Source organism: Musa acuminata, chromosome BXJ1-10 (assembly GCF_036884655.1).
Source record: "Musa acuminata AAA Group cultivar baxijiao chromosome BXJ1-10, Cavendish_Baxijiao_AAA, whole genome shotgun sequence".
NCBI classification, from domain to species: domain Eukaryota; kingdom Viridiplantae; phylum Streptophyta; class Magnoliopsida; order Zingiberales; family Musaceae; genus Musa; species Musa acuminata.
In genome coordinates, this window is record NC_088336.1 from 34251572 (window position 1) to 34276234 (window position 24663).

A 24663-nucleotide genomic window follows, 5' to 3' on the forward strand; every position below is an offset into this window, starting at 1 on the left:
GATCTCACACAACCACATGCCCATAATTCCTTGCCAGAAGACCTTTCCTCCGGGATACGTAAGAAGCGGAAAGCTGTAATCTTTTGTTTGGATGAGTGAAGCTAACGCAAACTTTCGCTCTCCCAAGTCGAGTGTCTCAGAGTCCTCCAATAGGACATCAGGCAAAGTCTGTTTCGGAGATTTGAAGTAAAACTCGACTCGTGATATGACGCAGTAATTTCAAGATGCTGACCATTGCCGAGACAAACTGACGGAGCAAAACCTCTATTAAATCCAAAAGATTTGGAACGTGAAGTCTAAGATTCACGGCGGACCATGAACGGAGCGTATCATCATCACCTTCGTTGCTTTCATTTATTACTTTGTCTGTGTCGGTCACTTTTGCTTCTTTGGCACTATAAGTAGTCTTCTTCTACTAGCGGATGAAGAGGGAAAAAAAAAAAAACCAAAAACACAGTACAGTTTTAGTTTCCGAAATCTAAAACCGATAATTCTGATTTAGTTTCGAATCGATCAAAATCTTAAACGATCAAATGCCCCTCTAAATGTGATAAATCAAATCCCCTTCTAACAATTGGAGGGATATTTAAAAAAAAAAAAAAAGAAAAAAAAGATAGTATCAGATTTAACAAAATCGAAACCAAATAGTTACATGGCTATCATAAATATCTCCTCAAGAAGCACACAAGCTATATGCCAAAAGAGATGCATTCTTTACTTCAAAACGACGTCTATGATTTGGTGTAACTGCCGAAAGATATGAAAATGCTCGGAAAACATAAGTGGGTGTTCGGACTGTGAAAATTGAGTACAACAAAATTTGGCCGGTCGTCAAAAGGCTTCTTCGCACAACAATTGAGGTTTTAGCTCTCCTTAGATTCCCGCTAGCTGTCTAGATGACTCCCATAAAATTGTGTTTTAGCCTTCTCGATACTCGTTCCTTGAATTGGAACAATCGAGTCGAATGTAATACGTTTGTTTTCCTTCATATTTAAGATTCTTTATTAAGGACAAAGAGCACTTGATATACAAAGTTCAATAAGGAATATGTGGTAAAACATGCATGCCACATCAGTTAAGAGTGAGATGGCAATGTTAAAATAGAAAATAAATTTGATTGTCTAAACATATATTTATTCGATTGACTAAAGCGACAAACTAAAATATCAAGATATATAAGTACCATATAACAAAGTCTCTCTACTGCACAAACAACGGCATCAATTAGAGTGAGATGCCAATGTGAATATATTCGATGAGAAACAGAATCGTCATGCAACGTCAGAAAAAAAAATTTCAAGCAAAGAGAACAACCAACAAATGGGTCATATATGCCATCAAAGAGAACTCGTTTAATTACTCGGGATGGAAAAATCTTCTTGCAAACGTGAGAATATCATTCCGTATCATACTTCCCATTAAAAACCAAAACATGTTCAATGCGACAGGATTTTATGATCATAAAGTAAGATTACTGAAAATAAGCAGAACATAAAAATTACCCAATAATGTAAGCAGAGGAAAAAAATATTCCCCTATCATCAAGCCAGTAATAGTGCTCAGAGTGGCATTGCCCCAAACTGGAGAGAGTAGGCACAGTCCAAATGTGATACAAACAAGCATACATATAAGGATTATACTAGGATATCAATCGCCCAGTGACTACTACTACTCGGATCAGGCAACAATCTGAAGCCTTTCAGGACAAGCCCCAGACCCGAACATTCAGGATTATTCCTTTGGTGTAGGCAACAATCGGAGCCTTTCTTCAGAAGCTCCTTTTCCAGGATACCTTTCCTCCGCTAGAAGGGATTGTAAGTCACTTCCGTTTGCCAGGCTATTGAACTCTACGGATTTGGATGGAACTGCTGGATTGCGTCGCTGGCAAAAGGTCATAAGCCTCTTAACAGACTGAAGATATTTACGGGTGGTCTCATCATTCATGATATGGGCCACACTGTTTGTGTAGATCTTCTCACGAGCTGAACGTTCATGGATGCCAACCATGGTGACACCAATAGGCCATGGGGCATTTCCAATGGCCATCTTAATGTACTGATCCATTGCAGCCAGATAATCCCTTTTCATGCAGCACTCCACCACAACCAGTAAAGCTTGACGAATGTCATCTGGAAGTACCTACATTCAAAATTAAAACCATAATTCATGTTCCATGACAAGTTGAACCAATGTCGAGTATAGATTAGATAAGGTTGCATATGTATGTATATTCATGTTCCGCTTCCACTGCTAACAAACAGTACATCAAAGTATAGGGGAGAAATTTCCAGACCAGAATGATATGCAAACCAAATGTAATTAATGTATTAACATATAAATATTGAATTCTTGACATGCTGTAGAATCTACTATCACTAAGATAAAGCTACCAGATATCTAATTGCCTCTTTAATCTAGTGTCAACACATTAGAAACAAACTGTTGAAACAAGAGCACAAATATTACCAACTACATGGATACTTTATACAACAAATATGATAGGGAAAATAAGCATCAGCCTGAATTCTCTATAATTTCCATACAAAATGCAACTCAGTGGTAATAATGATTGATTTGATTCTATGCATATTAAGTTGACCATAAAACTAGCAGAAATATACTTTAAAGAAGTCAACAGAAAAATTAGACTTGCCTTAATAAGATATAAGGAAAGAATAAAGAAATAACAGTAAGGGGTGAAATGCTAGAAATCCACTGAAATTATTGCACAGCTTCTTGCCCAGATCTTTCTTTTCCTCTTCCCAGAAAACAACAGCATCGAAGCTGGAGGGCTAATGCACGCCCTGTAGTTCTTCAGCTTTGGCCAGGATAGAACCAGCACTTGACATTCACTGTGAAATTTGTCCATCCCTAAATTTGAAGCTCAAATGGAAGAAAATAATTGTACCCTTCCATTCTGTCATCACCTCCAATTAAGGTCTAAAATATGAGCCAAATTCAACATGACAAATGGGTGTTGAAACCAAAAACCCAACTAAAGAGAACTTTTCTACAATTAGGTTTAGGCTAGCAGCTTTCTTGATAATACTACTAGGATTCTCATATTCTTGAACTAATCAGGTCTCCTTACCTCCCTTTTTTTCTTAGTTTGTGGTTCCACTCAAAACTTCACTCTTCTTGCAGTTGCACCAAGTAACCTTCTTTAGATACTCTAGAACAACCTAAATGATACTATCACATTGAACTAATGCATCTCTCCAGTTACCAGGACCTCTCTCCCTCTGCAGTTACTATCACCTAAATGATACAATCTGGTTCATTTACCTTGTCAATCAAGCTATATTAGATCTATGCTAATACGATGATTTCTTGTTAAGAATATTCGTTTGTGTATTCTTAATGGTCCATTACACAGTTTATTATTTGAAAAATGCATGACGAAGGAATTGCAGGTCATTTTGGTTGAGATAAATTATTTTATGGTTGGGAATAGCTTCTTTTGATCTGGCTTCATGAGAGATATAACTCAGTGGCATAACCAACGGAAAGAAACATAATAATTGATTGTATAAAACAAGGTATGCAATACCGTACCGTACCGGTGTTTCGAGGTTGGCTCGGTACGGTATGATACTGTATACCGCTCGGTACACTAGGGCGTACCGAGTGATTTTAAATATTTCTTCCTCTTACCGTAGCACTGTAGCACGTTCCGTCCGATAGCGGACGGTCCGTGTACCGATATGCCATTGGACCGGTACATACCATCCGTATCGGACAGTACTATTCGAAATTGCATACCCTGGTATAAAACATTGCTTATGCCTCATACCCCTTGGAACTTTAGCTTGGACTTTGTCCTTGGTTTACAATGAGCCATAAGGGATCATTGTTCCTTTTTTTTCTGTTATGGTGGATTGTATTGGCAAGATGGCTCATCTTACACGCTGCATATCACAAATTTTGTGTTTTTTTTTTCAACGCATCACCCTCAGACTGGTGGGCAAACTGATATAGATAACCTTCTTTGATTTCTCTTCAATGTCTAATTGATGATCATATATCCACTTGAGACCTAGATTTGCATATGATATTCTATCAACAGGTTTGTTGGTATTAGCACATTTGGGAGAATCACTAGATATCAATCTTGAAAATCTACTGATCTAATTCCTATTCCTACACAAACTAATACCTAGTGAACATGCTGATTCATTTGCTAAACACATCCAATACTTACATGCAAAAATTTACAAAAACAAATAATTTAAAAAATGATTTATAAAGTCTAATACAGTTGTTAATCACAGGTTACAAAATTTCAGGGGAGATATGGAAATAATGTGAGTTCAACATGTGAGGTCTCCATCAAGAACACTAAAAGAGCTCCATGACAAAAACTTTGGCCTTTATAGCTCAAATGCCTATAAACTTGACCTTCCACTAGATTTTGGCATTAGCCAACTTATCAACATTGATAACTTTAACACTTTATAATAAGCCACAAGAAATATTTTACTTAACTTTCCAATTATCCAAACTTCACCTTTTTCATTGCTTCAGAGTCTAATATCTTCCCACCTATACCACCTTATATAGAGAGAACAAAACAAATAAATAAAAGATATCTTGGATGAACAACAAGCCTCCACTAGCAATGGAAGTATCAAAAGTTTCTTATCAAATGGAAAGGATGATCGAATTTAAATCCACATTGACCACAAAAGAACTGCAATAACACGACCCTCAACTCTATGAGTGATACAGCACCATCCATTCATCAGAGTGAATAAGTGTTGCTGGAAATCAAGACACTTTTCAGGTCTATACTTGTATGGAAGAAGGACAAAACTAAATCCCTTTGGATCCATGATGAACATGGATTCAGGTTTGGATTCCACTAACATGTTTTAATTTTAATCTAGTTATTTTTTGTCTTCGAAATAATTTTGTATGTTAGAGGTGCCTTTTGGAGTATTATAGATATGGTAGCATCCCCAATATTTAGGCCTCTGTTTTCCAGATTGATCCAGAAGAAAAAAAAAGTGAAGAAAAGAAATGGACAAAATACCGAGCTACAAGTGAAAGACTATCAAACATCAAAAGGAAGATTATATGCCAAGATGAATCTGGAAACTTATCTTCCCCAAAGAAAAAATATATAAACTATTAATGTCTTAATATAATTGTATTTTTCGTCATTATTATTTTCATTTGGTTCTAGTGGTTGAGGCCTATAAAACTGATCAAAACATATTCCAATGGGATCATCTGTTATAGATTTATTTTTCCACGCAAGATGTTTAAGTGGTGTGAGGTCATGATTTTCCCCAAACATGAGTTTGAAGGGCCTGGAGCAAGTTAAAAAGTATATGTACCTGTCTCTCCTCTTTTTATAGACTTTTGATTGTGCAACATAGATGATGCTCTAAGCTTATCAATAAACAAATTCATAAACAGAAGAAAAACATATACATATAGTTCACCTAACCAAGATACCATAACCACTCACATCCGCTTAGGATTTAAATCTTAGGATGCACTCAAACTGAGACAAAATCCCTAGACTGTCTAATAAATTTTCATACCATCAAAGTCTAATATAGTCATACTAGATCAATACCTATTCAGTTGTATATGACCATTTGGCTAGGGGTTCCAATGTTCCTACAATTAATTGCATTGGATATGATGACTCGCATAGAAAATTAGTAGAGTTACTGTAGAGGCTAACTTACGATCAACACTATTTAAGGCAATTCATCGATGCAAATAATTTGGAGCACTAATAGACATAAGTTATCTTTCCTATCTAGCAGTAGATGTTTTAAAGGGGGTTCCACGATGACCAGTTAAAGCTCCGAAAGACGTAACCAGATAAGAGTGGTAGATTGGAGACCAACTTGATCATTTCACTAAATCTGGTTTGCTTTGGCTTGGTCATATATTCCAACTATTTATTAAAAGCCACATGATTCTTTTCCTTAACTGATATCCAACAACGATATCAATAAGAATTCGAGACACGATATCCTTTCCTATTACATCACAGTGTTAACAACACATTATAGCAAGAAATAGCTCCAATTAAACAATAATAAAAAAGTTCTTGTATGATCAGACTTGAATATACGATATCTACAGTTAGGCTAAAGAAACAATACGATCTCCAAAGGAATGCAGTAACGAATTTAGTGGAAAAAACAAAAAATTAAATACCTTCTTCCTTCATAACATGAAGGGCAGATTCAGACAGAATCAGAAAACAAGATTTAGCAAGTTAAACAACACTAAGAACCTTAAAATAAGCAAGTACATTGTTCAGGCACAAAGTAACTAAATTCGCAAAGTAAAATTCTAACACCAAGTCCATACCTTCTTCCTACAGAACTTGAACAATGGGCTCAGATAACGAGCACACTGCTTAAAAGTAGCAACCATGGACTTTCCCTTGGCTGTTCTTTTCTCTGCCTCCGCCATCTCGTTCAATTCCTGGTTCCACTCATTCAACAGCCTCTTGAAGAAAACAAGAATTTTATCCTCGTCGCAAAGATCCTCAAACTTCGCCTTCATCCGCTTTAAGTCCTTGTCGGTGTCCACACCCGAGGAACCCCCATCCCCGCTCAAATTCTTATCCCCATCCCCATCCATCCCATCATCCTCCAACCTGTCTCCATCATCTCTCTTGCCCTTCGTCCGGTCATGCAAGAACGAAGATGTTGAGCCCGATTTCTGCCGCTTACGGAGTTCGTAAATGTCCCGAAGGAAGTCGTTGGTCTGTCCCTCGGTCATGTCGCTATCGATTTCCAAGATGCCGGACTTGAGGGTGAGCTTAAGGCGGTCGAGGCGAGCGTCATCATCCTCGCCGAAGAACGTGATGGGCTGCTTTAGAATCCGAAGGCGGCGGATGACTTCCTGGCGGGGAAGGACGAGGTCGTCGATGCGTTGCTCTTCGGATAGGGTTTCGAGGGTTTTCTTGGAGGATGCCACAGCCGCGGCGGAGGCGAGGGCCGGGGGAAGGGAGTTACCAGGGTTTGCGTCGAGAGAAGACGACGAGGCATTGGCGGTTGAGGAAGAGGCGGCAGGGGAGGAGGAGGAGGAGGAGGCGGAGGTGGAGCGGAGGGATTTGGAGAGGAGGTCGCGCTGCTCTTCGTCGCGGAGCTTTTGGATCGTCTTTTGGTCGATCTCGGACCGCTTCAGGAGCTTTCGGCCGCCGAAGTCGGATTGCAAGCTCTGTCGTTTCTTCTGGAGTTCTCGCTTCAGCAAATCCATTAGGGCTCCGTTTCTCCCCCCTTCCTCTCGTGGAAGATAGGAAAAGAGACGGAGAAGGATTAAATAATATCCCTTTGGTATGGTATAATTTATTTTGGGCGAATTTTCGAAAATAATCTGAGAAATTCTCGAAGAGCATTTTAACTTTCGAAAATTATAACTTTTGGCAAGATCGCTAAAGCTATTATTACATATGTTATTTTATTTTTTATATTATTAAAAATATTATCTTCATTTCAATATTATAATATAAAAATATTATTAAATTAATTTTTAGAAATAATAATTGTTTGATATTATTATATGATAAAATTATTAGAAAGAAATATTATATAATGGTTTATTTATGCTAGACACTACTCCACCGTGTAGATGTATTCAAGAGGAAATAAAATGAGGCAATTCTTATATTTTCTTCCTCACAATTGCATCTTTCTCTCCCTCCCTTATTAACCTTCTTTCTCCATCTTTTTAATAAATGATGAGCATTTAATCCAAAACTTAGATCGTAGATTGTTTCAAAATATATTAGATAATTTAGCCCCCATTTGATTTCTACCTAGTAAATCATTAAAAAAAATCGTTATGCTTAGTTATATTCACTAACATATTATATTAAAAAATATATTAGTTTCTATATAAGATGATCCTAAATTTTTATAAAACTTAAAAACTTAAAACAACTCAAATTATAATAAAAATATTATTTTTTACATAATTCATAGTTAATTATCCAAAAAAATTATACTCCAACTACACGCAAGTCATGTTAAAAAATATATCAATTTCTATATAAAATTATCCTAAATTCATCATAAAACTAATTATAAAATCTAACATTTCTTATTTTCTACTTCTTATATAGACTTAGTTGCACTTGAAATTGTAATAAGTTAAATTTGATTACTTAACTTATTTTAAAATTAATAAATTTTATATTTTTTAAAGATAATTAATTATCAAAACTTTAAGAATTCTGCTAGAATATGATTATAACAAAAATTGAACTATGTTTTTTATTTTATGATGAATTTAAAATGTTAATATATTTTTAATAAGTTTTATTGTAACTTGAGTGTAGTAAATCAATTATAATTTGAGTATAACTTAAATGTAAGGGATGTGATCTGACTCGACCCAATCTAAAGGGATCTAATCCGAATTAATTTGATTCGAACCGAACTGCCCTGTGGATCGATTGAGCTTAAAATAATTTGGTTGAGGGATATTATTAGAATTTTTAAAAGAGTAACTTTGGTAAAAATAAAATATGAAGGCCTCATTTGGTAAAAGCCCTTTCAATATATAATCCAAATAAATAATATTAAATAATTTACTGATATATATCAATTTATATAACTAATAATAAATAAAATATATTAAATTGTTTAAAAATTTCAAAAAAATATATAAACAATAAATTTAAAACTAATTTTTTATAACTACAAAGTCAAGAGTCATACAATAATAATATTTGTATATTTTAAAAATGAAAGAGTAAAATTTTTAAATTTTGAAAATATTTTTAAGAAAACTTAAAATAAATTTGAATGGTTAATATGGCCATTATTTTTTATTTTTAAGTTTCTAAAAATAGTTTATTTAGTGATTTTGACACTTAAAAAGTTATAATTACCCTAAAAATATCAAAAATATATATCATCTTAATATAAAAATAATCTAATTATTTAATATAATTAATTTTTTAATTAATATTTTATATATTGATATTTTTATAAATTTATGATTCTTCTATAGAGTCTAAAAATATCTCAAAAGTTAACATGAAATAAAAGAGTATGGCCCAAGAGATATATCCTTTCATTGCGTAACACCAAAAAAATAATTTTAAAAATTTTCAAGTTTTAAAATTAAATCCGACAATCTTTGCAAACTTCAAATTTTTAAAAAATAATAAATAAAAATAAAATAGCTAAGTGACTACTAGATGCTAATCTTGAACTATGTTCCATTGATATAGATTTCTACCATTACATATAATATATATGATTAGTCATAGGGTTGTGCTTTAGTGGCCCTACACAAATCTTTATTTTTAATGAGAGCTTTTAGTGATGCCTAATTCTCTAGTTGTAATTAGATACCTTTGCATAGAAGAGCTCGTACTAACGATGTGTGTAGACTCATATCTCATGAAAAATATTCTCTTTCATTGTTAAAACTCTTATTTTATCATTAGGCGGGAGCAATAAACATGGAGATAGAGATTGGTGTTTGACTTTATTTATATACTAATGTGCTATTTATTTTTCAATACACTTCTTAATCGATCTATCATGAGATTATTATTCCCACATTAACCCTCTCTCAAAGGATCTTCTATAAGAAAGGTCAAGTTCTCGTCATTAAAAGATTCATTATAGACTAAACCATCTCCCTCGATGATATTAAGATAATAATTTATTTATTTATGATGGTTATTATGATATATTGTACAATCATTTTTTTTAATGATTAACATCGGCGATAAGAATAAACACATATAATCATGAATCATATATTTAATTAATTGACATCTATACTCAAAATGTGAATCATTAATATGTCAACAAAAGTGCAAACAAATTTAATTTTTATATATAATTAAGATGCGTAAGGTCATCACATTTGTAATAAAATTGAAGTTAATTGGGAATCGACTTAGGAAGCATCACATTTATTCTCGAACAAGAGGAAAACGATGCGTGCTGTCCAAACGAAGGACATGCGGCTAATTTCAAATGCATGAAAGGGTAATCTTTAGCAATGTTTTCCACCGTAAATGTTGGTGTGTTGTTCATCAGCAGTCAGCCGAAGTCTCCCTATAAGATGAACATGTAAAAAAATAATATATGTGGTATATAAAAATGAGAAAATATGCACACGCAAAAAAAAAAAAAAAAAAAAAAAAACTGTTTATACAAACTGTATTTTCCAACAAAATGAGCATCGAAAAGAGAATTCATATTAAAAACCGAAATGAATGGTCCACTTTATCATTTGTATGATTACTTCATGCACGGTAGTCAGATGAATAGTTCACTTTCTCATTTGCACCGAGCAACAGTTTGTGAAGATGCTCTCGATTGTGTACTGCAGTCAACATATCACGAGCGCGTGCTTCCATTCCATGAAGATGAAAGAATCCATGGAAACGCCATTGCTTCTTTCTGCAGTCACAGGACAAAGGAGTGAGACGAGCCATGAAAGAATCCTGAAGAGGGGTGTTTGGCCCGTACTCATCGCATCAGTAATCACGTTGCTTTGCCTTAGATTTAGTATCTTGAGAAGAGCATGAAGATTCCAAACACAACTGAGTAGTTGTTGTGGACCAAGATCTATTGCTCAACAGAGAAACAATAATCGACTCCAGAAAGAAAAATCAACCTAGTAAATGACCTCGTTTAGGAGACTGTTCTAACAGTGACGGAATCGTCGACTCCCTCGTCAGTCCTGTAACTCGTGTATCATTGTCCATAAATAGGACGAAAGCAACGTCGACGAAAACTTCAAGGCGAAGCTCGACGTGCTCCCTTCTCACCGCGATCCCCGCGGTCCGGGTTTTGTCGGAGCACAAGCAGCGTTGCATGTCCCGTTCATGAACAGTCTCAGAAGTGGGGCGACCGTGACGACGAGAGAGTGCATGGCGATGAGCGGAAGGAACAAGGCCGCACCCGCACCAGACCACCGCGACAGGCGCTCGGAGGTCGACCGACAGCACAGTTAAAGACACCAGCCAAGCAGATGAGCTCGGTCAGGCCCGGAGAAAGACGAGTAGAACAAGAGGACAGTCCACCAGCAGACATGCCTACAACAAATGAGACCACACTAATGGTGACCGATACGAGGGGCCGAGAGTGTCCGGCTGGAGTCTCATCAATTGACGTCGGCTTGTACGAGACCCAAAAGCCTGTCCCCGCTCTACGCGACGGACAACGGCGGTCGGTGGTGGATGTCGTCACAGGTTTAGGGCTACCTCAAGTACGCAATAAAAAGATTCTTTTCCTACCTAAATTAATGGCAAAAACACTGGTGATGGATTCTATATGTACGACCGACCAGATTCTAACTGAGCTGGATGTATATGCATATTATCTACTAAAAAGAATAAAATCATGTTCGACTCAAGTTACGTACAATTATTTTGTCTGACTAAATCTAGCTTTGAATTGCCAACATCTGCGATTTGGCACATCAAAATCTATGTCGGGGGAAGAGAAACGACTGTCACTTTATTATCATAATAATGATATCCTTTCTTTTTCACTTTATAAAAACATACAATCTCTTTAGAAAATGGTTTTTATTCTCAGAAAATTTCTCTCCCTAATAACTTTCTCTTTTAACCTACTAATATCACTACTCTAATTTGTTTGCGGTCCAGTTGTTAAGCCATCATGACGTTGTCGTCCTATTCATTTAGCATCTTCTTCTCATCGGACTGAAAAGTATCCTATTTAAGTTCAACGATCGTTGGAGTGAAGCAAGTGAATCTACTAAGGACAAAAACAGTGATTGATTTCCTTCTCAGTTCGCCTTTTAAAATATTTATTAGTTGTTCAAAATATCTAAATCAGAAATGAGGGTTATGTTAAATTAGCACACCAAACGGAACACAAAATTTCTCGAAAAAACTTTGAAAGATTAATGTCATGACGGGATAGTTAGCATGCTAATTTTATTGAATCTAAATTATTGATCTTTTATAACAAAAAAAAATTATAATAAGACTTCTGGCTTATTAGTCTTCACCTCTCTCGAGGTATCAAAGTTAAAAAATCTTTTATAACAAAAAATTTAAGAAACATCATAAGTCAAAAAAAATATATGTAACCATAAAAATCATTATATATTATGTATAATGTAAAAAAAAAATTTATGTTAGGATTGAAATCAAATAACATTAGATCGATTTTACGATACATATGTCATTTGAAAAATGATCTCTATGTGATATGTAAAAGCATTGTCTTTAGATTCAAAACTGTTGTCAATTTGTAACGAGAACTAGACTTTCCTTTTACTCTCTTCCTATTGACTACTTAGATTAATGATTTAAGGAGTTGAGAGAAAACGTTCATTTAGTCCTCAGATGTTCTGTCGATTTATAGATGGTCTATGATAAATTATTAGGAGAGTTCTTTCCATCAAAGACATGAGGAATTTTACTATAATATAAACTTTTTTTTTATTGGATAATATCTATCATTAGAATTCAACTAATTCTATTATATATCTTGTTCAATTATAAAGGATAACGTAATCTAATAATATAATTCCATTTTGAACTTATATTGGATATTGCAAGTCGTGATTCACTAGATTAAAAAATATTTTAAGATTTTTTTTTTGTCAAAAAAATTTCAAACACTAGAGACCTCAATCTTCTTAGCTGAGACACTGCCACCACCTGGAACTTTCCTTTTCTTTTATTTTATTTTATTTGGAGATTCACTTATTGCTACAATTTTCTTGTTGGATTTACTGCATTCTCCCTATCTGATTACAAAGGACAACCAACCACTACAACTGTACACATATTTCTTACCTCGGATCTATATGAAAATTTCTCGTGATTTCTCTTTTTCGTTTTGTTTTTATCGAAAATTAGTACATCACCGACTTCCTACTTCTAACCATCTTTCTATCCTTTGTATCGTGGAAATGCATAATTATTTTCTATGCAATTAGGATTCTGATAACATGTCTTTCAATTGTTCTTTTACTCTCTCCATTTTGTCATTCTGTATAGCACACTACTGGACATCTCCTTTCGCTTTAAGAATCTTTGGTGTCCTGATAAATGGCTTTTGGAAAGGAAGGATTTGGATAAAAAAAGGTGCTACCATCTTTAGGGCAATTATTAATAGTAGAAGGATTTGCTGGCTAGTTTGGAAGGCCACAAATTATGTTGCTTTTAATGGTAGAAATGTCTCTCCTAATTTCATTACTTATTAAATTATTATTTTGATAAATTTATTATGTTTTAAGGAATATTATGAGGAAGCACAATTTGAATTACAATAAGTTATTGTGATCTAGTAAAAGCATCGTTAGAGATAATTTAAATTAAACATGGACTATTTTTTTTCTAAGAAAAATAGTATAGGACGTGTTGGTTTTCAACGAAAAATAGTTAGAAGCGATAATTTATATTTTTGCATATCGAGAGTCTATATAAGATACTTATAATTAATTTTTAAATCCTTAGCGATTCAATGGAATCTTCAGATTCTATCCATCCAAGATGTTTGAATATTGAGGTTGATAACAAGTTTATCATAAATGTTGAAGTCTTTTGTGAACTTTTAAATTTTTATATTTTTCATAAAGACAATAAATGCACATATTAAATTTGTGCTCTCTATCAAATCTTCCTTTTTATAGATGAATCAATAGCCTCATCCTTTCTTAGTATATCTAAATAAGAAATACTTTTTTTTGAAAAAAAAATATTCATTCATTAAGTTTCAGGGAGATGACCTTATTAATTTTTTTTGAAATTCTTTTTTTCTTAATATCCCAAGTTTGTTTAGCTTCTTCTTAGCACTAAAATTTTTGGATTAGATAGATTCACTCTCTCTTTATTGAATGTAGTTATTAAAAACACTACTTACATAGGTTTTGATATTCTCCTTATAGAGCACAATAACAATGTTTTGATATTTTCTTTATTATTATTTTTTTGTTATTGTACTGTCCAATCTTTTTCGTTCTCTCGACATATGAGTATTCAATACATCCTTCGTGATCTTATGAGATAAATAAAAATCATAATATTCACATTCAAAGACAAGAACGTGGTTGCGAGTTTACACAAATACAATGGGATGATATTTTCATTCATTTAACTTTGCAAAGCTGAACATACAACATCCAAAGTTATGTAATTTAAATTATTAAGTCGAACAAATGATTGATAAAAAGAAAGATCCTGAAATGCAATTAGTTTAGGAAGACATGATTAGATTCAGGATCGCCAATCCATATGGTGTTTACTACGACACTTGTGTTGACACCCTCTACCCGTCATCTCCCATTCCTTGGAACATAAAGGCCACAGAAGAAATAAATGCACACAAAAAGGCCAGCTTTCGATTAGTTATATATTAAATCTAAGTAAGCTAATGCAGCTAACGTTTTGTCGAAGAACACTTGAGATTACCTTTTTTTTTCTTTTGTAATGGTTCATTGTGTATTCAATGAGGAAAAGCTAATATGTCTAGATTCATCATTTCAAGCAGGAAAAGAAAAAATTACTGCGACTTCCTCAACCTTAGTTGTGGATACATATTACTAGTAAACATATAATACAATAAAAAAGCCAAAAAAAAGAAAAAGAAATCCAAACTCATGAACTCTTTGCCCTCCTGCAAACATATTCAGGAAAGTTATACAGTTATATAGCTTGGAATTATTCAGATGCTGCATCCAACATCTATCAGTGACTGTTGTAGTATTGTTTCATGCAATGCAAACTTTAGTGGCTTTTGTGGATTCTTCTTTTATCTCCGATCAGTGTGTAAAAGTTTCTTCACAGTGTTTGTCATCGAGGCATTGAGTTTACTTCTCGGTGCTGTTTGAAACTTTTTACTGCACATCGGAAGCAATCCCACTACAGGTCTCCTTAGTTTGTCTTCATTAATTTAAGAGCTTTAATAATAATAATAATAATACATAATACATTTTGTAAGTTATAATTTCATATTAGTTTTCAAGTATGTCTAGTCCTACAAGAAGTAAAGAAATTAATGTCTTATAGGTGTCAAAATCATATAGTGTCTTGCCTTCATATGTCGAGGTCTTCAAAAGATAAAACTATATGTTTTCATCCAACTGTCTCAACTGTCTTACTATTATGCTAATAAAAATATTTAATCTCACATCGATTAAGAAATCGGGAACCAAGAAGCATCTTTAGTTCATCCGAGAAGAGTAAGGAACCATACAAATCGATTCCAAATGAACAATTTCCTTTCAGCCCTCAAGACAAATAATTTATGGGGAAGTATACAGCTTTTGTGTTGGGTGTGGACTGAAACATGTTTGAACTTTCTTAGGTTTTCCTTCTGTGCACTTCATAATTTGCCTGCAGTTTGCTAGTTGACTAATGAATTAATGCATAGTAAAGTAGATAATTTTAGATTTATGCTAATCTGAATGTTGAAATGAGTTGTGTTCTGAAAATTTCAAAACCATCTTATTTTTTAAAAATAATGAAATATATCAGTAGGATTGATCCAAAATATGAAGGAGGCTTATTATAAGATAATGTTGTCTTCCCTTTATTAATTCTACTTCCTAAGATCTTTCTTGGTATGGGGGATTATTCCATTGAAATCCCAGAATTTACCAAACAGCTTTCACAGTCGCGAGGACTATGAATTCTCTTCTCAGACCAAGTGAAGCTTAAAAGAAAGAACAAGAAGCTCATGAAACAAAAAGCTGCAGAATCGTACTGCTTTGTGCTCTTGCGTTCCGACTTTTCCCATTGCTTTCTTCGAAAGCACACAAACACTATCGGAATGGTAAAGGAATCCGAACTTTGGTAGCTTCAAACGGTCTCATCACATAAGGTCTAAGATTTATTGGTCGTATGTTTCATTATGTCTTGTGGGCACTCATCAACAAGGGAAAGAAAGAGCGTAAAATCGAATTTGACATCATCACAACAAGACAAAGTGGACGTCGACAATATACTACACGACATAAGCCAAAATGCACATATTGTTCGTACTCGTACATAGATATCATAGCCGTCGCCGCAGCAACTACCACAACAGCCCTGTGTGTGTTGTGAGAAAGAGATCTCACGTGGACTGCGAGAAAGGCCCGCATAATGCATGCAAATTATAATCATGGACGTAGCGATGCAAATTTGTGGATGCTTGTTCTTTGTTTCATGGCCTCATTTGTGGTGGGCTCAATATTCAGCTTATCCGCTCTCTCTCTCTCTCTGTTGAACACGTTTTGTGTTGGAAGTATTGACAGAATCCTCACACCAGTAGATATCTGAATCATGATGTCCTCCTATGCTATCCCGGTGAGCTCCAAAAACAACACAACAAAAGATCTTTGATTCCGCGACTTGTATTCTGTCTATATATACATTCGATATCAGTGTTCCTTTTGCTCGAAGAGAACCTCTTGTGCAGTCCTTACAGAATACAGAGGAAATGATACATAGGCTTCGAGTTCCCGACTGAGAGAGGGAGAGAGAGAGAGAGAGAGAGAGAGAGAGAGAGAGAGAGAGAGAGAGAGAGAGGTACAATGTTAGGCTCTCCATTGCTAGCTTCCCAGCAACCTTGCGATGGCACCACTGTCTCGTCGCCGCAACCACTCGTTTCGATTAACGATGCCACTAACGCCAAGAAAAAGCGAAGGCCGGTGGGCACTCCAGGTAAACCATCATACCACTCGATCGACATGTTACCGTGTGGTTATTTCTACGGATCGATTGAGGCTATGCCGATGCATAGATCCGGATGCGGAGATCGTATCTCTGTCGCCGAGGGCGTTGCTGGAGTCGGAGCGGTACGTGTGCGCGATCTGCAACCAGGGATTCCAGAGAGACCAGAATTTGCAGATGCACCAGCGACGGCACAAGGTGCCGTGGAAGCTGCTGAAGCGGGAGGCATCGGAGGTGCGGAAGCGGGTGTACGTGTGCCCGGAGCCGACCTGCCTTCACCACGACCCGCGCCATGCCCTCGGCGACCTGGTGGGAATCAAGAAGCATTTCCGGCGCAAGCACAGCAGCCACCGGCAGTGGGTCTGCGACAAATGCTCCAAGGCCTACGCCGTGCAATCCGACTACAAGGCCCACCTCAAGACCTGCGGCACCCGCGGCCACTCCTGCGACTGCGGCCGCGTCTTCTCCAGGTGCGGAGAGACTTAATTCCGCAGTGAATTGGTTCTGGTTCAAGTTCTGTACTCTGCAACTCCATTCGTGGACTCTGTATTTGATTGCCACAGGGTGGAGAGTTTCATCGAGCACCAAGGCACATGCGCCGCCGGCCGAGCTCGAGCGGAGCTCCACATGTCCCAGCCGCCCGCGTGCCTGTCTAGGATGACCTCAAGCCCGAGCCCGTCGAGTGACACCAACTTCAGCCCCATGACGTGGCCCATCCTAATTAGAACGCCGAATCCGACGGCCGCCGTCTTCCTCACCCTGCCGGATCAACCGTCCTCGGCGCAACTCGACAAACATTGCACTCGGAACATCGAGCTCCAGCTCCTACCTCCATCCGGCAACCAGAATCTCGCCCTCTCCTCATCTGCATCGTCTCCTGCAACTGAAGACGCCGAAGTCACCAAATTGCAGCTCTCGATCGGGCCGTCTGCTGACCACGCTCCGGCCGAGGATCAACAATTGGCTGCCACTAGACTCAAAGACGAGACGATGGAGCAGCTAAAGCTCGCCATGGCCGAGAAGGTACTGGCCGACGAGGCGAGGCATCATGCGAGGCAACATCTCGGGTTAGCCCAGCACGAGTTCGAGACCGCTAAACGGATCAGGCAACAGGCACAGCTGGAGCTGAATCGAGCTTACGCCATCAGGGAGCACGCTCTGAAGCAGATCAACTCCACGCTGATTCACATCACTTGCTACGCTTGCAAGCAGCGGTTCCCGGAGAAGCCCGCAATGGCCTCCGAGGAGAACTCTTTCGTCGTGAGCTACATGTCGTCGGCGGTGACCGAGGGCGAAGAGGAGAACGAAGACCACGACCGTCAACGGAAGATCTCAAAATCGTAGCTTTCCAGTATTATTTGGATTCCTGTACTAATTGATGCATGTAAATTACCTTCAATGTTCGGTGTGCATGTCAAGAGCGTCATTGTGAAAGTGCAACGTGCTTCTCTATGTGCAAGTGAGGTTCTTGATTAAGACAATGGTCAATTAATGATAGGCAGGTGTGCTTCCTTGTGTCTTTTTCTGGTCTCCATCTGATATCCAAACCCATCTTCTCCTTGTTTGTCTTGAGCAAATGAAACTTTGGTTTTGGCTGGATGCTTGCAAACTATAGCTCATCGGGATGAACAGTGACAGAGGAGAAGCAAGAACAATCGAAACAGAAGACCGATTGATGACTCAAATCGACTGGCGATAAAAGCTCAGAGCCAATTAGATAATACAAGTTGCAGCAGCAGCGCGCTTTTCGCGCTAGAATACAAAGTGAGAGGGGTGATGATGCGTGGGTTGGTGAGGGGTCAGAGCGTCTAAAGTTGCTATCGTCCTTCCCACCTCGCACTCTTATCACAAGACGAACACGGACATCATTCATGATGGGAGCAGCAAAAATGCCATGGTTTTCAGTGCCATCCTCGTCTCTCTTGTGCGGCGTTACGTGCACAAAAACTCTGAATAAGGAAGCAGAAAGAGAAGTAGCGAGGGAAAGCAGCTCGGGGATGACATTAACGTGTGGAGTGATTGTGGTCATGAAACAAAGAGACAAGCAAAAGCTTACAGCAAGAGGAGGCCCCCTCCTTTTTGTAGCCATTATAAAAAGCATTCATGAAATGCAATATTATAATGGTCCTGTGTAAACATGAATCATCTTATCAGCAAACAATCATATAAAAACGTCGAAGAGGAATCTGCAAACACTCACGGAACTTGCACAAATTACATCAAACCATGATTATACTTTTTCATCTCTCTCTGTCACAGATATTTATCCTCTTCTTTCATCACTTTATTCCTGCAATGCCTCTCTTTATGATGTGCTGAATCAGTCTTTACACCATCTGAACTCTTGATCCGGAAGTAATGACTTCCAAATTGTGCCCATTGAACTCAGAAAGCGAGACTAATCGATTAATGTTCTCCTCATGTTAAAAGGCTGAAAGCTCATTGAGATTGGTTAAGAATAATCTAATTCTTTTCAGCCTGATTAAGGTGGCCTATCAAATCTATTTTCGAGTAGGTAATCAAAATGTAAAACCAAATCTAGGTCTATTCTGCTTGAACCAAATCAGTTGGCATCATCTGTTTGTATTTACTTTTTCTCTTGGGTGACCAGAGCACATCCACAGAATTCTCTCCATGAGACATGCCAAGAGATTCTGAATCAAACACACAGTCCCAGAAAATGAAAGCAAGCAGTTGTACACAAAAAAACAAAGGTTGCAGAAAGAACCTGCAGCAACAGATGCCACACAGAAAACTGAAGCATTTGGATATATAAATAGAGAGTGACACTTATTCAACAAAATAATAAGATAGCACACAGTTGCAACCATGTTTAGATCAGAATTATTGACCATCCCTTGCTTATGGAAAATAAAACCAAACTAAACGAATACAAAATAACATCAAGAGAAAATACAACATCAAGAGAATGAAGATGGTTGCATATTTGGTCGAGGAAGAACAGCATCTCACATCATTGTCCAGACCATCATACAAGCAAGTTCCAAATTGAGAATACTGAACTACTCCTTCCATTTATGTTGTTGACCACCTTATTGCCTATCGATAGAAGATCTAGAAGCACTTTCTGTGCACGATGGAAGGACCGGACTCATCATATTCTGCTTTTGCAATCCACATCTGCAAAGGACAATAATAGTTCATCAACAGGTGATCCCAATGCATGTTCAAAGAGACTAAAAAAACATGAAAATGAAACATTAACAGTAGCCAAGATAACAATTAAGAAAACAATTTCTTGTTGCACTACCAGATGATGGTATGTTTAGCCTTCAAAGTATGAGAAAGAATGATGTTATACAGTTTCAAGTAGTGTATACCTGCTGGAAAGTGCTAAGGGATGCCAAGATAGATCCACCAATCCAAACACTGTACTTCCTTTCCGGGGGAGCAACCACCTTAATCTTCATGCTGCTTGGAGCCAGCGCAGTGATCTCTTTGCTCATCCTGTCGGCAATGCCTGTGAACATGGTGGATCCTCCACTCAGGACAATGTTTCCATACAAATCCTTTCTTATGTCCACATCACATTTCATGATGGAGTTGTATGTCGTCTCATGTATGCCTGCAGCTTCCATCCCAATCATGGATGGCTGGAAAAGGACTTCAGGACAACGGAATCTCTCAGCACCAATGGTGATAACCTGCCCATCAGGCAGCTCATAATTTTTCTCCACGGATGAGTTGGTCTTTGCCGTCTCTAACTCCTGCTCATAATCAAGAGCAATGTATGCCAATTTCTCTTTGATGTCGCGAACAATTTCACGCTCAGCAGTGGTAGTGAAGGAGTAACCACGCTCGGTCAAAATCTTCATGAGAGCATCAGTGAGGTCGCGACCAGCAAGGTCTAGACGAAGGATTGCATGTGGGAGCGCATAACCTTCGTAGATAGGGACTGTATGGCTGACACCATCACCGGAGTCGAGCACAATTCCCGTTGTTCGACCGCTAGCATAAAGAGACAGAACAGCCTGGATGGCAACATACATAGCTGGAGCATTGAAGGTCTCAAACATGATCTGGGTCATCTTCTCACGATTGGCCTTGGGGTTAAGAGGCGCCTCGGTAAGAAGAACAGGATGTTCTTCTGGTGCCACACGAAGCTCGTTGTAGAAAGTGTGGTGCCAAATTTTCTCCATGTCATCCCAGTTGCTCACAATACCATGCTCAATGGGATATTTCAGGGTTAAAATACCTCGTTTGGATTGAGCCTCATCTCCGACATATGCATCTTTCTGGCCCATACCAACCATCACACCCGTATGACGAGGTCGACCCACGATGCTTGGAAAGACGGCCCTCGGGGCATCATCTCCGGCAAAACCAGCCTAATGAAGAAGAGAAAGTAGACGAAGGCATTAGCACTAGTTTCGAATTCTATCACAGAACGATGGACCATCTTCATCATGAAAGATGCACGAATAGTAGGAAGCTGAAACATGCTGAAGAGTATTGTCAGGAGAAGTTCTTCAAGTAGTACCTTAACCATTCCAGTTCCATTGTCACACACGAGAGGCTGAATATCTTCACCATCTGCCATCTTTTATATCTGGTAGGAAAGAGGAATGCCACGTTGGGAAGAAGAAGAAGAAGAGCCATTTATCAGACAAAAAAGAATCCATAGATAATTAGATCAGAACACCCAATATAAATTTGAAAGTTATCAAGAAGCTGATTCAACAAGCACTAGTAGCAATTCCGATACCCAATACTACTTGCAGGGAAGCTTAGTTAGCTACGACACAGCATTTCATGGTTAAACCACGACGAAGAACCACATCTGAAGGCATAAATCTACCCAACGTGACAGAACCCCAGTCCCCAATCTGATCTTTAAGAATCATGAAGTGAAGTATTCATTAGGAGTTACAAGTCTCCTTGAACAGGTTATCCCACATACTTTCATGAAGTCCCAACTGCTACTTTTTATCTGGCAAATGGTGGGACTGATTCCTTAAATTGGCATAAGGAGACATGATTTAAAGCAGGTCAAATCATGAAAATTGGTAAAGAGATAAAACACCTACAGCGATCACCAACACATGAATCCAATTTGCATCTACAATTAAATCCAGACAATACAGAGCACAAGTGAATGTTGCGATTGGCAAAGCGACCCATGCCATCATTTCTTCTGCAGAAGAGTGGCAACAGGAAAATGACTAACATAAGAATCCAACAGAAACTACAATTTACTGATACAAAAATGATAAGTGATCCGAAACCAAGAAACAACAAAATTAGGGCTTTCTTCGTTCATGTATTGATCCAAGTGAAATAGATGGGGCATTAAGCAAACATAATAAATGCAGAGTCGAGCTTGCAACCCAGGCTCGAGCATCAATATTTCTTCACACATTGGAATGCGAAGTTTCGGTCAGAAACCAATGACCAAACGGAAAAAGAAAGCGAAACAGAAGACGCAGCAGACGAACAAGAGATGGGAAGTACGGATATGCAGAAATCGAAACGGGTCGGAGACTCAAAAAGTCTTTGATATCTACCACGGAAAGGAAAGGACAGGCAGAACAAAACAACGAGGGAGCGATCTCCGACTTGCTTCTGGGATCTCCCTCTGCTTCTCCCCAACGCCTGAGCTCTTAATCTCGCTTGGTTCAAGGGATGGCGCGAGGTGGGGTGGTGGGAAGCCCTGTTCGCGCGCTGCCAAGATTAGAGCGCAACGCCCGGTTCTTCCGCCCGCCCCGCGACGCGCGTTGCGAACCGGTTCCGAAATCCACGGCTTAGATTCTCAACCGGTCCATGTATTTTAATCACATCCGTACACCTGGATGACAATCTAAGCGAAAAGATTTTTGGAATATATGTTGGACAAAATATGGAGAGATCCCGTAAAATCCAACCCAAGCAATTTAGTTGTCGGCATGCACACATTTTTTTCTTTTTTTTTTGTTTCTATATGATCCATTACGTCAAAAAATGTATCAAATTTTAATCACATTGGTAGTTTACGTCGCATGAGAAGGTGGTAATCATAGTAATTAATGACGTCACCAATGGCAATGTGGAAAAACTTAAACATCGAAAAGTGATTGTAAAGTCTCAGTCCAATTACGTGGAATTGACATTATAAAAAATGTTGAGGTAAAGATAATATTAGGATAGGATCATCGAGTGACATTTTGATGAATATAATTAATCAATTTGATCTTTTCTGATAAATATGTACATATATAGTATCTGAATTATCATAACTATATTAAATAAATTTATATTTTTAATATTAGTTGATGCTATTCAATTTATCTTAATTCATATTGAAGTTTTGCTTATATATATATATATATATATATATATATATATATATATATATATATATATATATAAAAGATTTTTAGCATTTCTATTAACTTGGACATTTAAAATTTTTTAATATGGTACATATTTCTGAATCATTTATATATATTTCAAAATATTTTAAGTTAATTATATGAGTTTACTGATTAATCCACTAAATCACCCAATAACCTAGTGACCCGAAGGTCGGTCGGATAGCCTTGCATTTTGGTTATAACATTGGTAAGATAACTATTGTTTTAAGGCACATTTTGTTATTTTATAGTTTACTCAGATTAATGATTAATATGCATTTTGTCTAATCTAGTCGATAGTGTAAATGTTTAGTTTTACACTTTTGCATTACGACATCATTTAATCAATAATATGGATTTTATTTAATGCACAATCACATAGTTCTAGTTGTTTGAATTAAAATAAAATAAAAGATTTAATGTAATCTTTGTAGTATATGATTAATAAAATTTTGTGCCGAGATTTAGAAAATATACTAAAAATTTCTTGTGTGATGCACTGAAAATAATACAAATGTTAGATATAAGATCAAATAAACGCAAGTTAATGGTACAAGAAATTATCAATCGTTTGGTTTCTTAAGATGAAGAAACAACTTGTGTTTTCAAAGCTCTATCATAACCTAAGAATCTTAGTAAGAAGGTGAGAATTTTGTACATGGAAGAAACAACAAGCAATCAAGCAATCCAGAAAACACATGAAAGAAGACAGTTGAGAGGTAGAGATGAGGACTAGCAATCAAGCTTCAGACGTGAACTCATGGATACGTATGGAAAGCCAATTATGGGTCGGACAACATCCCACGAACACAACAAGCATCCATCAGTTGCAGGTGGTTTGTCCTGGGTGATTCGGGCAGGCGACGCCGCCGCTGCCACCGTTGCTGGGGTCATTCGTGCACGTCGAATGCCCTGATGGCGGCCCGGAGCTCTTCTCGAGGGCCGCCGAAACCTGGACTGTGTCTCCCAGCCACCGTGGTTTTCCCAACGGCCTCGACGAAGACAGAGCGAGAGAACTCAGGATAACTAACGCAACCAGTCCCACCACCTCCAGCATCTTCCCTCCTCCTCGGACGCCGCCCATCTCCTCAGTTTCCTTCTGACGCTTGTCGCCTTTTGCTGTGGTGGTAGAGATCGATGGGTGGATACATAGGATGTTTCTTTCCACTAACTAAGAACTTACCATCGAAGTTTCGTTCGCAGTCGTCTTACTTGGAGTTTGGCACGAGAGGAGAGGGAGAGGGAGAGAGGGAATGTCCTTATTGGTCAAATCAAAGAGGTTTTGACCAAAATGAAACGTATTGACTTGCGTTTCTTAGTAATATTGTGTGCCAAAGGTGCCCATTGGGTAGATGACAATTCTCATTTCAATTACGTAAAAGGACACAATACTCGGTCAAATGATGTAATCAACAGGACAGTATGTTTGATCACAACCATTTCTTTTGTCAGAGATAGAAAAGAAAAAGATGAATGTCTTTTGACGTATTCTTAACTCGAGCAAAAATAAAAACAAAGGGGTTTGTATCTCTTCTCCTTCTCCTGTTCTTACAGAATACTCATTAGATTACATCTAGCAAACACCTGTTTCCAATGGTTATATCAATCTTGATTTGTTGGTTATAGGGAATATGTTAATATTTTGTAGACTTCTAACTCTCATATAATTAT

At 37.4% G+C, this 24663-nt stretch overlaps 3 protein-coding genes across 4 annotated transcripts; 1 reads left to right on the top strand and 2 right to left on the bottom strand.

Moving 5' to 3' along the window:
- Positions 1 to 1475: 1475 nt before the first annotated feature.
- On the bottom strand, positions 1476 to 7284 carry LOC103969588 (uncharacterized). Its single transcript, XM_009383167.3, has 2 exons — positions 6337 to 7284; positions 1476 to 2139 (listed from the first exon to the last, which is right to left on the bottom strand). Exons 1-2 carry the CDS (start codon positions 7231 to 7233, stop codon positions 1732 to 1734), a joined length of 1305 nt encoding a protein of 434 aa, XP_009381442.1. The 5' UTR covers positions 7234 to 7284; the 3' UTR covers positions 1476 to 1731.
- Positions 7285 to 16376: 9092 nt separating this feature from the next.
- LOC135594652 (zinc finger protein SHOOT GRAVITROPISM 5-like) lies at positions 16377 to 18161 on the top strand. Its single transcript, XM_065085064.1, has 3 exons — positions 16377 to 16633; positions 16713 to 17112; positions 17206 to 18161. Exons 1-3 carry the CDS (start codon positions 16504 to 16506, stop codon positions 17984 to 17986), a joined length of 1311 nt encoding a protein of 436 aa, XP_064941136.1. The 5' UTR covers positions 16377 to 16503; the 3' UTR covers positions 17987 to 18161.
- A 1402-nt stretch (positions 18162 to 19563) lies between these two features.
- On the bottom strand, positions 19564 to 22292 carry LOC103969590 (actin-like). 2 transcript variants are annotated; one of them, XM_009383169.3, is made up of 4 exons: positions 22168 to 22292; positions 21144 to 21212; positions 19984 to 20991; positions 19564 to 19783 (listed from the first exon to the last, which is right to left on the bottom strand). In XM_009383169.3, exons 2-4 carry the CDS (start codon positions 21201 to 21203, stop codon positions 19718 to 19720), a joined length of 1134 nt encoding a protein of 377 aa, XP_009381444.1. In that variant the 5' UTR covers positions 21204 to 21212; positions 22168 to 22292; the 3' UTR covers positions 19564 to 19717. The 2 variants fall into 2 exon arrangements, with proteins under 2 accessions (XP_009381444.1, XP_064941137.1); XM_065085065.1 differs by lacking the exon at positions 22168 to 22292 and adding an exon at positions 21369 to 21592.
- Positions 22293 to 24663: the final 2371 nt, after the last annotated feature.